Source organism: Nannospalax galili, unplaced genomic scaffold, assembly GCF_000622305.1.
Source record: "Nannospalax galili isolate Female #2095 unplaced genomic scaffold, S.galili_v1.0 scaffold471, whole genome shotgun sequence".
Taxonomy (NCBI): Eukaryota; Metazoa; Chordata; class Mammalia; order Rodentia; family Spalacidae; genus Nannospalax; species Nannospalax galili.
Window position 1 is genome coordinate 3,084,552 of NW_008330333.1, and position 14,723 is coordinate 3,099,274.

The 14,723-nt window shown below is 49.1% G+C and overlaps 1 protein-coding gene across 1 annotated transcript; it reads right to left on the reverse strand.

Moving 5' to 3' along the window:
• Positions 1 to 228: 228 nt before the first annotated feature.
• CUNH16orf89 (chromosome unknown C16orf89 homolog) lies at positions 229 to 10,292 on the reverse strand. The gene is made up of 8 exons (XM_008846966.3): positions 10,097 to 10,292; positions 8,038 to 8,187; positions 6,832 to 6,982; positions 5,750 to 5,867; positions 5,132 to 5,267; positions 3,666 to 3,770; positions 2,005 to 2,088; positions 229 to 570 (listed from the first exon to the last, which is right to left on the reverse strand). The coding sequence occupies exons 1-8, from the start codon at positions 10,290 to 10,292 to the stop codon at positions 452 to 454; spliced, it is 1,059 nt and encodes a 352-aa protein (XP_008845188.2). The 3' UTR covers positions 229 to 451.
• Positions 10,293 to 14,723: the final 4,431 nt, after the last annotated feature.

Consider the following 14,723-nt stretch of genomic DNA (forward strand, 5'->3'; position numbering starts at 1 on the left):
TGAAACAGAGACCAAGAAGTCACCCAAATTGTCCTTAAGCTGAGGAACAAGACTAAGCTCCTAGCAGGATGTGGTGGCACACACCTGTAACCCTAGCACTCTGGAAGTGGGGGTAGGAGGATCTTGAGTTTGCACCCAACTGGCTACACATCAAGACACACACACACACACACACACACACACACACACACACACACACACAACTCTGATTGGCTCTGCTTTGTATTCTGCTGACACCTAATCATCCCATTCCCCCACCCAGCCTTCCCAGCCCCGTTCCCTCGGTTTCCAAGCCCACTCCCCAAGTGGCGATGGGTTGCAGTTGCTCCCTTTCCTCAGCTTCCTCCTCAGCATGTGACTTTTGACTCCAGGACCTAAGAAGAAGTGTTATCGGCCTGTCCATCCTCTGGGCATCAGGCATAGAAGTATCTTGGTAGCTGCTTGCTGCTGACTACATGGACAGATGCGGCGCTCCATCGTCAGGGCCGGGGTGGGGGTGATCTGCCAGGATGTAGAGGAAGCCACCCAGGGCTGCCACCGCAGTGGCTGTGTTGTGGCAAGAGCAGCCATCTGTGAAGAGAGACCCCTGGGAGCAAACTTGGCCCTTTGTTCAATATAGTCCATCATAAATGCCTTATGGCTATCCTCCAGCCACATGCCAAGCTCTTTTCGGGTGCACTGGTGCCCTGTGCAGACCGGCCTTGCTGGCTGTTGGATGCCTGCTCTGTGAGGTGGTTGTCCAGCTCCCTCCCAGCTTTGCCTTGAAGGCCTTCCTTCCTTCCTTCCCTCCCTACTCTTCCCCTCCCTCCTCTCCCATTCCCCTCCCTCCCTCCCCCTCTCCCCGTCTCCCCCTTTCCTTCCTTTCTTTCTCATGTAGCCCAAGCTGGCCTCAAACTCCCTATGCAGCCTAGAATGATCTTGAACCTCTGATCCTCCTGCTGCCCCTCCCACATTCTGGATTACAGGAGTGCACCACCATGCTGGTTTATATGGTGCTGAGGATGGAACCCAAGACTTCATGTATACCATCTTTTTCCTTTTTCCTATACAGTTAAACCCTGAAACCCTGTTCTCAGCCTCAGCACTGCTGGGCTCAGCATGCAGCTTCTCATCATAGCCAGGGTACCTCAGGGCCCAGGTGTGAACAGCAGGATTGTCCTCAGACCCCTCTGAATGGATTCCCAGGCTCTTTGCTTTCCAGTTTCTGGCTAGGTTTGGCCAGCAGGGTGTGCTGCCAGTAGAGGAGGGGAAAAGCCAGAGGCTGTCTTCTTCTCCTCAGTGTCCACCCCTATGGCTTTGCTTGCCTTGCTGTCGTGGACTTGGGGGAGATAGTGGCTTCCTACAAGGTTTAGTCTGTAGGTCCCCTACCACCACCATTTTAAAAGTGTTTGCCCTGCTGGGGATGGAACCCAGGGTTTTGCACACACCATGCCAGGCAAGTGTTCTACCACTGAGCCACATCCCCAGACTGATCCCGTTTATCTGTTGTCACCTTTTCCAGTAGCTCTGCGATGGTTCCCTACCAACATAAATCTGATTGTCTTGCATTGTTAGGCAAGTGCCCCACCACTGAGTGGTATTTCCAGCCCAGAAACTAATTTCTCAACACAGTCTCTCTCTCTCTCTCTCTCTCTGTAACAGAGTCTTGCTGTATAGCCAAGATTCATGGTAATCCTCCTGCTTCAACCTCCTGAATGCTGGGATTATAGGCCTGTGCCATCACATCTGGTTTAGATAGAAGAGGTGATCAGATGTTGCCCTGTCCCTTTACCTCCAAAACATGGGGCCATGGGCCCTGGGGGCCCTTCAGTGACTCAGGAGCCTTTCTCCATTGAGGGCAACCTATGCTAGAAGGGCATGAACTGGGGCTGGGTATAGCTCAGACCTAGGATACCCAAGGCCCCAGGTCTTATTCCCTAGCACTGGGAAAAACTAACGAAATAAACAGATGCAGGCCTCGCTTGCTAGGTTGATTGACAAGGAGGCCCTTGGGCCCTGCATCACCTGTGAACAGTTTTTCCCGCCTCCTCACTCTTCTCAGAATGTGCTGCTGGTGTGCAGTGGCTTCTGGAAGTTCTCCCTTCGTAGCTAGAGAAGAGCCAAAGGTAGAGTTCTCCAGATGAACTGTAATCCTCTCAGCAAACCTCGTCTCCTCACCACCCATCAAGGGACTCAGTTCTACAAGGCCAACCCTGGAATAGAGGTTTCCTCCTGAACCTGTCTGTAGATCATTCCACAGGACCACGTTTGTCCTTTACTGATGATTCTTATATTGTGTCCCATCCCTCCATATCAGTGTCACCAGAGGGGTTGGTGAGAAATGCAAGGACCTGCCTCCCTGAGCACTCCCTTTAGGACCCCATACTCTGTAAACCCTGGTAACCCTGGTAATTTGTTAAAGAATTAAGAAAATTATATACATAGTGGCTGGAAAGATAGCTCAGTGGTTAAGAGTATTGGCTGTTCTTACAGAAGACTCAGGTTCGAATCCCAGCACCCATGTGGTGGCTAACAGCCATCTGTAACTCCAGTTCCAGGGGATCTGATGCTTTCTTCTGTCTTCTGAAGGTGTTGTAGGACCTTGGTGCACTTACATGCATGCAGGCAATACACTGATACACATAAAATAAAAATAATAAAATATTTTTAAAAATTATGTGTGTGAAGCCAGGCGTGGTGGCAAACGCCTTTAGTCCTAGCACTTGGGAGGCAGAGGCAGGTGGATCTCTGTGAGTTTGAGGCCATCCTGGTCTACATAGTGAGTTCTAGGCCAGCTGGGACTACAGGGAGACCCTGTCTCAAAAAAAAAACAACAATAAAAAAATTATGTGTATGTGCACATGAGTGCAGTTGCTTGAGGAATCAGATCTTCTGGACCTGGAGTTACATGCAGTTGTAGGTGCTGGTAATTGAACTTGGGTCCTCTGCAAGAACAGTACACACTTAACTAGTCCTGGAATTTTCAGTCCTCTTGTCTCAGCTTGAGTGGCAGGGATGACACAACCCTACCACCTGGCTTGGCTTCTCTCTGATCCCAAAGACAGTTGTTGCTTTGAAAACCCCAAGCTTCTCACTGGGACCCACACTTTTTGGGAGCCTGCTCTGTGGCCAGCAGGGTCTGGATGGTTTCAGGGGTGCATCTGTCTCTCTCACCCAGGAAGGTGGTGATGTTTATGCAAATATATTTACAGATGAGGAAATCGAGGCTCAGAGAGCAAAGGGATTTATCCCCAAAGACAACCTGCTGTCATGTGTCACATGGCTGGAAGGGACTCGCCCTGTGCTTTTTGATTGTGTCACTTTCTCTCTGGGGTCTTCCCTGACCCATCTGCCTGAAGAAACTTCCCGTGTTCTCTGTTAGCCTGGCTTGGACTTTGCCCAGAGCCTACATAATGCCTGTGTATTCATAGACATTCAGTCAATACTCTGAAGGAATGAATAGGTTGACACAGGTGCAGGGGGACAAGTTTCCCACAGAACTGCCTTTTGGCTTACAGACTTGGGCCCTCAAAACTCCAAGCCCATTTCCACCTGTATGTGCTCACACGTGCAAATATGTGTGTTACAAAAATCACAGTCAGTGCTCAAAGCTGCTGAGACTTCTTCACAGATGACCTAGAAACCCAGGCCCACCCCCTGCTGCTCCCAGCAGAGGTGCAACTCACCAGGCTTCCCGAAGCATCCTGCTCTGGGGTTCTGCCAGCTGAGAATGGCTTCCAGCCAGTGCAGCTTGTAGAAGTCAGAGAAGCCGGCCAAGCCACAGAACATGACTGCAAGCACACAGCAAGGTCCCTCAGTAGGCCTGTCTCCACCTCCTCCTCTGGCCCTGGGGCCATTACAGAGCCACCCATCAGGAGGGGGTGTTTAACACAGGGGCTAGAAAGGTCCTCTTCCTTGGCCACCAAAGGCTCCCGGGGCCCTGGTCCTGTTTTCCACATGGGACCAATCATAGGGTCAAGATTGGTGGATGCAGCAAAAAGGCAGCTGCCCAAAGACTCCCTTTCTCCTCATCACTAAGACTTTGGGGGGGGATCTCTTTGCCAGTCAGTTGGTCAGACTTGGGGGACGAAAAGCAGTCATATGGTGACAAGCTTGTATACCACGGCCCATCACATTTAGGTTCCTGATAAGCAATGGATACGTTTCCAATAGGAGTATATTCCATTCTGTATTTGGGCTGTACTCATGCTATGAGTTTATTCATTTCTTTGAGTTCTTAAAAAAAAAATGTAGGCCAGGCGTGCTGGTGTACACCTTTAATCCCAGCACTCGGGAGGCAGAGGCAGGTGGATCTCTGTGAGTTCAAGGCCAGCCTGGTCTACATAGTGAGTTCCAGGACAGCTGGGGCTACAGGGAGAACCTGTCTCAAAAAAGACCAAAAAGAAAAAAAAAAAAAAGTAGTGGGGCGTGGTGGCTCAGGCCTTTAATCCCAGCATTCAGGAGGCAGAGGCAGGCAGATCTGTGAGTTCAAGACCAGCGGATTTACACAGTGAGTTCCACGCCAGCTGGGGCTATAGGGAGACCTGTCTCAAAAAGACAAAAAAAAAAAAAAGTTGTGTATGTGCACCTGTGTGGGGCAGGGGTGTGTGCACATGAGGTCCTCTAGGGTATCATTCCTCAGGAGCCTGACCACCTCATTTTTATTTAATATTTTTATTACATTATTATTTACTACATTATTTATGTCCCATGGCACATGAGGACAACTTAGGGATGGTTGGTTCACTCCTTCCACTATGTGGATCTCAGGGATTGAATTTATGTCCTTAGGCTTAGAGGCAAGCACCTTTACCACTAAGCCATCTTACTAGTCCCACCTTTTTTTTCAAGACAGGGTCCCTCTCTGGGACCTGGGGCTCACCCATTAATATAGGTGGCTGGCCACACAGTCCCAGGATCCACCTGTCTTCAACTCCCAAACACTCCCAGGGTGCCTGACTCGGTCTCCCTTGTACTGGGATTACAAGCATGTGTCACCATAGCTGGGTGCTGGGGATTGAACTCAGGCCCTCATGCTTACAAAGCAGTCTCCCCAGGCCTGAGCCATCTGTCTTCAGTTACTTAGTGAGTGCATGTAGCCCCCTTGTGAACACCCCACCACCCTATCCTGAGGGCAGAAGGCCAGGCTCACTGTTTTCCATGAAGAGGTCCTGGGTGGGGTAGGTGTATCCTATGGCCTCAGCTCTCCGGTTCAGATCCATCATGTTTGAGCAGAAGATGCTCATGTAGTGCTGGCTCTGGCGGAACAGCCCCTCTGTGCATCCTTGCTGGGGGACAAACACCAGGAGACTGGGGAGTGGGTGTATAGGAGACATATCTGAGCCTCAAAGACTTTTGGGTAAAGGGGAGGCCATGCAAGTGTGTCTAACCTTTTGTTATTGTAACCTGATGTCATCTGTACAATCAAGTTACCAAAAAAAAAATCACAAAAAATGTCATGTTTTAAATAATATTACAGTTTTGTGCTGGGTTGCATTCAAAGTTATGTTGAGGTGTATGTGGCCTCCTGGCCCCAGGTTAGACACTGGGTAAGGGTTATACTAGAGGGACTTTTGTTTGGGTGGGCACTGCAGTTAGGGAGTGCAGACAGTAAGGGGCACTCTGTAAACATTCCCCTTGCCTTGCATTCTTTTCTGTGGGCTCCTTCGGAAGGCTACTCAGAAGTATGGGCCATGGACCTGGCTGGTCCCTACCCCACGCTGTGGAAGGAGAAAGGAGAACAAGTTTTTCTTCCCCACCTGGCACTCACCATTCTGGCCCAGAGGAAGAAGAGCAATTGGTGGGACAGGCTGTAACCTGAACAGCCAGTCTTGGTCATGAGGGTCCTGCAGAAGTCTGAGAGTTCACAGGGATGGCTGCTGGTGGTCCTGAGGAAAGCCAACCCAGGCTGATGGGAACGGTACTCCCTACCCATCCCACCCTGGGTCTCCACACCCATATTTCCCCCAGTGATCATTAGGGTGTCCAGAAGGTTCTGGGCTGGGCACAAGGGCTGTCAGATAAAGAACAGGTGTCCTGGGTCTTATTTTGTTTGGAAACAGGGTCTCTGTAGCCTAGGCTAATGTTGAAGTTATGGCAATCCTCCTGCCTCAGCCTCCCTGAGTGCTTGGGTTACAGGTCTGTGCCACCATGGCTGGCTATGTTATAGTCTTGATCTAGCTCAGAGGAGATGACACTGGACCTGTGCCAGTCTTGGACAGCTGCCAGGGGCTGAGACTTCTATTGTTCCATGTTATCTTTTCCCAAATGCTATCTTTTCTATCAATGTAAGTAGAGGACTGTCGAACACAGCAGCTTGGGGAGGATGGTCAGGACCCAACATGTCCCCATGGAACAATTCTTCCTCCCCGAAAGGAGGGCAGCAGGAGTGGGTCTCTCTCTGGTGTGTAGCCCCTCTGGAGCCTAGTCTCTTCTCTGAAGGAGGTGGAGATGACAGTCTCCCCACCTCATGCCTAATCTGCACTACCCCTTGCTCTCAGGTGCCCTAGACTGTGATGGAAGCTCACCACTTCTGGTAGTGGGGAATGAGAGTCAGTTCAGTCCTGTCTTTCTGGACCCACTGAGTCTGCAAATAGGCCCCAGGGGCTGGATGGACAGTGCCTGGGGCCTTGGAAAGACCAGTAGGGCTGGACCTTTGTCCTGAGTGCAAGGGGACTCAGAGAAATTCACGCTGGGGGAGTTTAAATGCCCTGGTCCAGGGAGAGTGTGATCTGACTTGCATGGGGTAGGGTTGGAGAGGGCTGCTGAGTGCATGTGCTCTTGCTTCTGTTCAAAGCCTTGGATGCAGCAAGGGGGCACTTTGGGGTTTTCAGTTAGGAAATGGGGGCACACCCGGTTCCCAGCAGCTGCACCAGGCACGTGTCACTGCTTTCCTCTGAGAACAAGTCCAGGGGCTCCAGCCAGGGGTAGACCAGGGAGGCATTGGTACGCATCCAGGCATGGGGCAACTTCCAAAACCCAGGCTGAATGCTTGGCTGGAACTCTGCAAAGGAGAGAGGTAGAGGTGTATCAAGTGTCTGGGAGCCGGGAGCCAAGAGCCAAGTTGCCACTGTTTACCCCTGGACCCAGCACAGGAAGTGGATGCCCTGATGGGAGCTGTGCCCACAACAGTCTGACTCTGCCCCAGCATTTCCTCTTCTCCTGGGTTGGGCACAGGGTTTGAATCACTTCAAGTCTCTCTCTCCCTCCCTCCCTCCCTCCCTCCTGTCCCTTCCTCCCCATGCAGCTCAGGCTGGTCTCACTATGTAGTTGAGGCTGATATCCTAATTGACTTGCCTCTACCTCCCAAGGGCTAGGGTCACAGGTGTGCAGCACGGAACTCTACCTACTAAGCTACATCCTGGCTCCAGGTGCCATTTTTTCTAAAACAACAAAACCAAATCAGAACATTTTCCTTAATTAATAGGAACAGTGTTGAAACAGGCTTTGCTTAAATCCTGTGCATCCCATGGAAGTGTGAGGCTGTGATGGAAAGTTCCAGACCTCAATTAGGAGCTTCTGAGGAAGACAGGAAGGCTGGGTTGTGTTAGGGACCAAGTGTCTCCAACATATCCTTCATCTGTAGAGTGGGTACAGTTCTTACTGCAGACGTGTGTGTGTGTGTGTGTGTGTGTATGTTAAAGGATTAATGAGCACAGAGGGGCCAGGGCTGCTGTTTGAGGATGAGGTATGTAGCAGCTCCTGATGTTACATATGCCCCCATCCCTGCCAGGAACAGCTGACTCAGGGTGGGCAAGGAGATAGATGCTTTTTGATATAAGGCACAGAACCTTATAGGTAGGACACTAAAGTTTACTGTGCACATGATAAACTGCCTTGTAGATATCCCAAACCCTGAGTCAGGCCACCCCAGACCTGTCTCTCTGGTCTGAGAAGGGATATCTGGATTGAATCCAGGAAGTGACTGGGTCAACTGTGGCTTCCTGGTGACTTCCTGGTATGAACTCTCTCCCTTGCTTTAGGAGAGGCCCACACATAGGCATTTCAGGGAACGCCCCAATGCTGCCTTCTGATGCAATGGGCCCGCCCTATGGTTACCTCTTAGGTACTTGGGGTCACTCTGCTTGAGGTAAAAGATGGATCTTTGGAGGAGGGTAGACAGTGTGTTGGTCAGCTGTTCAGTGCGCAGGCTGAGTGGTCGCAGGAGGGGGTTGGATACCCACTTTTCCTGGACACCTCGGAGTTGTACTGGAAGAGGAGGTCAGAGGTCATTCATTCTACCAGCTGACCAACCATGTGTTCAGGGAAAACACCCAAAGTCATCCCCATGACCCTATGGGGAAATGAGGCCCCTGTGAAACTGAGCTGGGCTGTGGGTATGGCTAAGGGATTGATTTCTAGAGCTGGGCTTGGATTCTAGTCCTGACTCTCAGTACTTTTCCATCAACTGACCAGAAAAAGTCACCAAATCTCTCTTTTCCATATTAATAAGTTGTTACTTTTTGGAGGGGAGGTGTTTTAGGGATTAAATGGGCTAATTTGTAGAGAGTGTTTTTCATTGTACAAAGTAAACAATAAAGTTTAGCTTTTGGTATTAACTAGGCAGACTGCTGTCCCTGAGGGATAAGCAGGGAGGGGGAGGGGTCTGGACTGGTGGAGGTGGCTGGAGGCATCATTTTGCTCTTAGGGTCACTGCCCACTTACCTACCATCTAAGACATCTTTATGGGACCCTAAAAATACTGGGGCCCTTGACTCTGTACCTTCCGTGTCTAATAGGAAAACTAGTCCTGGGGAAATTATGGCCATTATTAGTGTCTCTGTCTCTTCATTTCTTCCTTCCTTCCTTCCTTCCTTCCTCCCTCCCTCCCTCCCTCCCTCCCTCTTTCTCTCTCTCTTTCTTTCTTTCTTCTTTCTCTCTCTCTCTCTCTCTCTCTCTCCCACTTCTCCCTCCTTTCTTTCTTGTTAAAATTTTTATTTTAATTTTATGTGTATGAGTGTCTTGCCTGCATGTACATAGGTGTACCACATGTGTGCAATGCCTGCAGAGGCCAGAAGATGGTGAAAGATCCCCTGGAACTGGAGTTAGGGATGGTTATTAGCTACCACGTGGGTGCTGGGAACCCAACCCAGGTCCTCTGGAAGAGCAGTCAGTGCTCTTAACCACTGAGCTCTCTCTCCAGTCCTAGGTTTTTGTTTTTGTTTTGTTTTGTTTTTTTTGAGACAGAATCTTACTATGTAGTCCAGGCTAGTCTTGAATTCATGATCATTATCCTCCTGCCTTAGCCTCCCAAATGCTGAGATTGCAGGCATACATCCCCACACCTAGCTTATAGTACTTAATTTCTGGAGGAGTTCGACACAGCTGGGTATGCCTCTGTCTTATCTAGTCTTGGCCTGGAGGAGAATTGGGAGGCTCTTGGGGATCTCTAGGAGGCTACATGGAGAAGCAGGAGTGGGACTGGTCATGGCCTCACACGTTCCTTACGCTAGGAGGGCTGAGAAGCACATTTTATCCCAGAGTAGATGCCCACTGCCCAAGCCCAGCTAGACATCAGGCATGGGATCTTTGTTACTTTGGGTAGGAGCTCACTGTAGCCTGTGTGTGTGTGTGTGTGTGTGTGTGTGTGTGTGTGTGTGTGTGTGTGTGTCTCCATTGCTTTGGCCTGTCTCCAGGCATTCCTTAATGATCTCACGCCTCTCAAAGTTAGACAAACACTTGGCTGTTTTTTCAGGCCCTCCAGTTGCCTCTTGTGGAGGGGGAGGAAATCATGCAGGGTTGCGGTCTGGAGGGTCCCTGTTTTGTCTGCAGCCACCCTTAGGCAAGGGGAGAGACCTCCCTATGTACCTGTTTAAAAGGCTCCCCTCTTAATCTGCCTGTTCATGTTGTGTCAGGAAGAGCTGTTGAAGGAATCTTTCCTTTCTGAGAATATAATTTCCAAATCTTTTCTCATATTGCCTTTAAGCCTTCCTCATTCTGTAATGTTTGATAAGAGCTGGCTGAGACCCACATACTCAGGAAGAACCCCAGATTTCCCCTTAGCCAAGGCAGACTATTCTGGGGCCCCAGGGTCACCAATCCTGGGGTTCAGGGCAGGGCATGTGGCCAGATGGGAACTGGTTTTCCCAGCATCTGCCTGGGGAGGTGGCTCACATACCTTCCAGGACCTGGAACCCCACCACGCCATCCAAGTTGATTGAGGGCAGTCTATCCTCCAGGAATGAGGTGGCTCTCTCCAGAGCAGTCAGGATCAGGCCTGCCATGGTGCCCTGTGCAGTGTCTGGCCATGGCAGTAAGGCGGTCCACTGTGGCAGGGCCAGCAGCAAGAGCAGAAGCAGCCCAGGCCTGGCCATGACTGGCCTTCTGTCACAGGTTGATCACGCCCTGAAGTGCCAGGTACCTGCCCAGATCCTCTAAACAGGTGTTCCTGCCCCCGCCTCTTCCTCCACCCCTCTTCTTTAAGACTTGTAGACTAGTAGCAGGGCAGAGCTGCAGGGTCAGTCACAGGGCCACTGTCAGGGTCAGCCCAGTCCTGGACATGGAGATTGCTAGCTGCCTGCTGAGGCATCCTTCTCTCTCTCTCTCTCTCTCTCTCTCTCTCTCTCTCTCTCTCTCTCTCTCTCGTGTCTGGCAAAGCATGCTGGTAACCACAGTATTCAGGGGGGCAAAGCATGCTGGTAACCACAGTATTCAGGAGGGTCTGCTGCAAGTTTGAGGACAGCTTGGATTATATAGTGAGTTTAAGGCTGGCCAGAGCAACTTTGTAAGACCCTGGCTCAAAATTTAAAAGCATAGAAAGAGGGCTGAGGATGTAGTCTATGAAATAAAACTGGATGATTCATTTTTGAAATAAAAGTATCTTGAGTTAGCATAGGTCCATTTACAGATGAACAGGAAATGCTAGACCCTTGCTGGTAGTCTGAACTAGCTCTGTTAGTCTAACTGGCTCTCCACACCAACTACAAGTTCATAGTAGAAAATTAACAACAGTCAAGTTTGCCTAATAACCTGCAGATGTGACAAGGTCATGCTCCCGATCAGATTTAAAATAAACAGGATGTAAAACTTAGAGATGAACCCATACATGGTTTTTGTTGAGAAAAAGAAAAACATAAATGGCAGAGGGGAAGATGAGACCTAGATGACATATAAAGTTGTTCCCTCCTGATTACTCAGCCAATGAGGAAAGGAAGGAAGAGACCTGCTTTTAGAATTATAAAAACTAGGGCTGGAGAGATGGCTCAGCGGTTAAGAACACTGACTGTTCTTGAAGAAGACCTGGGTTTGAATCCCAGCACCCACATGGCAGCTAACTGTTCGTAACTCCAGTTCCAGGGGATCCGACGGCCTCTTCTGTCCTCAGGCATTGCACGACACAGCTGCACTCACCTCCACGCAAGCAATACATGCATATACACAAAAATAATTAAAATATTAAAAAAAGAATTATAAGCCGGGTGTGGTGGCGCACGCCTTTAATCCCAGCACTCGGGAGGCAGAGGCAGGTGCATCTCTGTGAGTTCAAGGCCAGCCTGGTCTACAAAGTGGGTTCCAGGACAGCTGGGGCTACAGGGAAACCCTGTCTCAAAAAAAACCAAAAAAAAAAAAAAAAGAATTATAAAAACTGTTCTCTGTGCTCCGTAGCATGCCCACCATTCTGGGCTGACACCCAGCTTTGCAAAGTCATAAAATAAACTGCCTGGCTTTGGAGACTCTGAGTCTCCAATACTTATTATGAAATGTGGATCCACATTTCTCACAACTGTACTTGCCTACCATATGCAAAGCCCAAATTCAATCCCCAGTTCAAAAGACACCCACCCTAGAGGGGTACTATTATCATTTTCTCATCTCCCACTCTTAATGCCCATGCTCAAATCTGTATTGAAAGTTCTTTTTAATAAACTCCAACTCTGTCTGGCTTTACCTGAGCAGAGGTCTCTGAAGAGAACTCCTCAGGCCTCTGAGATGTGGCATTGAGCTGTGTCTCACAGGGGTGGGTTGCAGCTCCTTTAGTACATGCTGTCTAGCAGTGGAGCAAGCCTCAAGGGACCTGAAGATGGAGCACTCTGCCCCAGGTGTGGGTCTGTTGCCCTCTCATGTCACCCTCTGGAGTAGTCAATACTGATTGTCAACTTGACAAGCTCTAGAATCAGTAGGAACTAAACCTCTGGGTATGTCTATGAGGGAGTTTCTGAAGTTTGTTAATTGGTGTGTGAAGACCCAACCTAACTGTGGGCAGCACCATCCCATGAGATGGGATCCTGGACTGAATAAAAATGAGAAAGCAAGCCAGGTGTGATGAGACACGCCTTTAGTCCCAGCACTCAGGAGGCAGAGATGGGTGGATCTCTGTGATAGAGGCCAGTGTGGTCTGCATAGTGAGTGCCAGGTGGCTATTGGGAGATCTTGTCTCAGAACGAGAGAGAGAGAGAGAGAGAGAGAGAGAGAGAGAGAGAGAGAGAAGAACTGGGCATCAGGATTTATTGCTGTCTGTGTTCTGACTGTGGATACAATATTACCGGCAGCCTCGCACTCCTGCCGCCATGGCTTCCCTACTTTAATGGACTGCATCCTCAAATTGTGAGCCAGAACAAACCCTTTCTTCGTTTAGTTGCTTTGTTCCCAGCCATGAGAAAAGTAACTGATACACCCTCAGAGTTAACTTCCCATCTGAAAGCTGAGGCTCCTGCTCTGCCTTAGCAACACATTGACTGACTTCCCTCATCTATGGAAGTGAGGTCATGGGCTACCACCACGAGAAGAGTGCCAAGAGCTTTAGGGGTAATGGAATCCCTATTGATAGGTGGATGTTGAGGGGTCCAGGGGGCAGGCATGCCTCAGATGAGCTGGTGAAGCTCCACCAGGAGGACATGGGGTAGCTTCACAACATGCTGGCATCATTTTCCAGCAATGGGAACAGCTTCCATAGTGAAAAGCTGTCACTCAGGCACACTGTGGCTACATTGAGAGGTGAAACCTCAGAATCTCAGGGGGGAAATTTCCCTTTTTTTTTTGAGACGGGGTCTAACTGTGTAACCTTTGCTTGTCTGGAACTTACTACATAGACCAGGCTGACCTCAAACTCAGAGATTTTCCTGCCCCTGCCTCCCAAGTGCTGGGATTAAAGGTGCCCTGTTGAGATTTCCCTTTTTAGCATGAAACTTTAAAAAAATGTGTGGGGCTAGAGAGACAGCTCAGCTGTTAAGAGTTTGTGCTGTTCTTGCAGAATTCAGTTCCCAGAACTCAAATCAGGTGGCTTAGGACTGCCTGTAACTCCTGCTTCAGGAGACCTGACCCCCTCTTTTGGTTTCTGCAGGCACCTGTACTCACATGCACATACTCCCACACAAGCACACAGAGATGCACAATTAAAAATGAAATAAATTCCAGTAATCAGGAGGCAGAGGCAAGTGAATATCTGTGAGATCAAGGCCAGTCTGGTCTATATAGCAAGTTCCAGGCTAGCTGGGGGTACAAGGAGACCCTGTCTCAAAAAGACAAAAAAAAAAATCTTCAAAAATCACTATGTAGGACTCGTGAGATGGCTCAGTGGTTAAAAGCACTGGTTGCTCTTGAAGAGGACCTGAGTTTTGTTCCCAGCATCCATATGGTGGTTAACAACCACCTGTAATTCCAGTTCCAGGGGATCCTTCTGGCCTCCACAGGTACTGCATGCATGTAATGCACTTACATACATGCAGACAAAACACTCATACACTTAATCAGTGTGAAAGAATGTATTTGCTGACCTACACCATTATGGAAACACAAATCAGAACAGGAGAGTCCGTCTCAGCAGTCAGCAAGGCTTCTCCAGGAAATGAACAACAGATGCTTGGAGGGATGGAATGTTGGGAGAGCACCACTGCTGGTGGTGGGAGTACAAACTGGTGCAGCCACTATGGAAATCAGTGTGCAAGTCCTCAGACAATAAAAACAGAATTTCTGTATGATTCAGCAATACCACAGCAGGGTATCTACCCTAAGGAATCTAAGCAAGCAAATCACAGAGATACGTGCCCACCCCTGCTTACTGCACTGTTCACAATAGCCAAGCTATGGAACCAGCCTAGGTGTTTATCACTAGCAAGTGGGTAAAGAAAACGAGGTACATATACACAGCGGAGGGGTATTTTGTTTTGTTGAAAGAGTCTCATATAGTCTAGGCTGGCCTGCAGCTCACTATGTAGCTGAAGCTGGGCTTGAACTGATCCTCCTTCCTCTACCTCTTGAGTGCTGGGATCACAGGTGTGTACCAACCATGCCAAGCTTCTACAATGGAGGTTTTTAAAAAAGTAATTAATTAAAAATGTTATTTTATGGTTTTTTTTTTTTTTTTTTACTTTTGTCTTTTTTGAGACAGGGTCTCCTTGTAGCCCCAACTGTCCTGGAACTCACTATGTAGACCAGGCTGGCCTCAAACTCACAGAAATCTGCCTGCCTCTGCCTCCCAAGTGCTGGGATTAAACGTGTGCACCACTACACCCAGCTATTTTATGTTTTTAAAATTAATTTCATTTTATGTGTATGAGTGTTTTGTCTCCATGTATATAAGTGCACTTGTGTGTGCAGTGCCCACAGATGCCAGAAGAAGGCATCAGATTCCCCTGGAACTGGAGTTACAGATAGTTGTTAGCTGCCATGTTGGTGCTGGGACCTGAACCCAGTTCCAGGGGATCTGCTGCTCTCTTCTGCCCTCTGAGGGCACTGCATGACACAGGTATGCTTACATATATGTAGACAATACACTTATACACATAAAGTAAAAATAAATTATATAT

Coding starts and splice junctions, on each gene's coding strand:
- CUNH16orf89 (XM_008846966.3), bottom strand. CDS start 10,292: ATGGCCAGGCCTGGGCTGCTTCTGCTCTTGCTGCTGGCCCTGCCACAG. Junction 6,983..8,037: donor TGACCCCAAGTACCTAAGAG/GTAACCATAGGG, acceptor TCTCCTTTGCAG/AGTTCCAGCCAAGCATTCAG. Junction 5,868..6,831: donor GTGCAGCTGCTGGGAACCGG/GTGTGCCCCCAT, acceptor GGCTTTCCTCAG/GACCACCAGCAGCCATCCCT.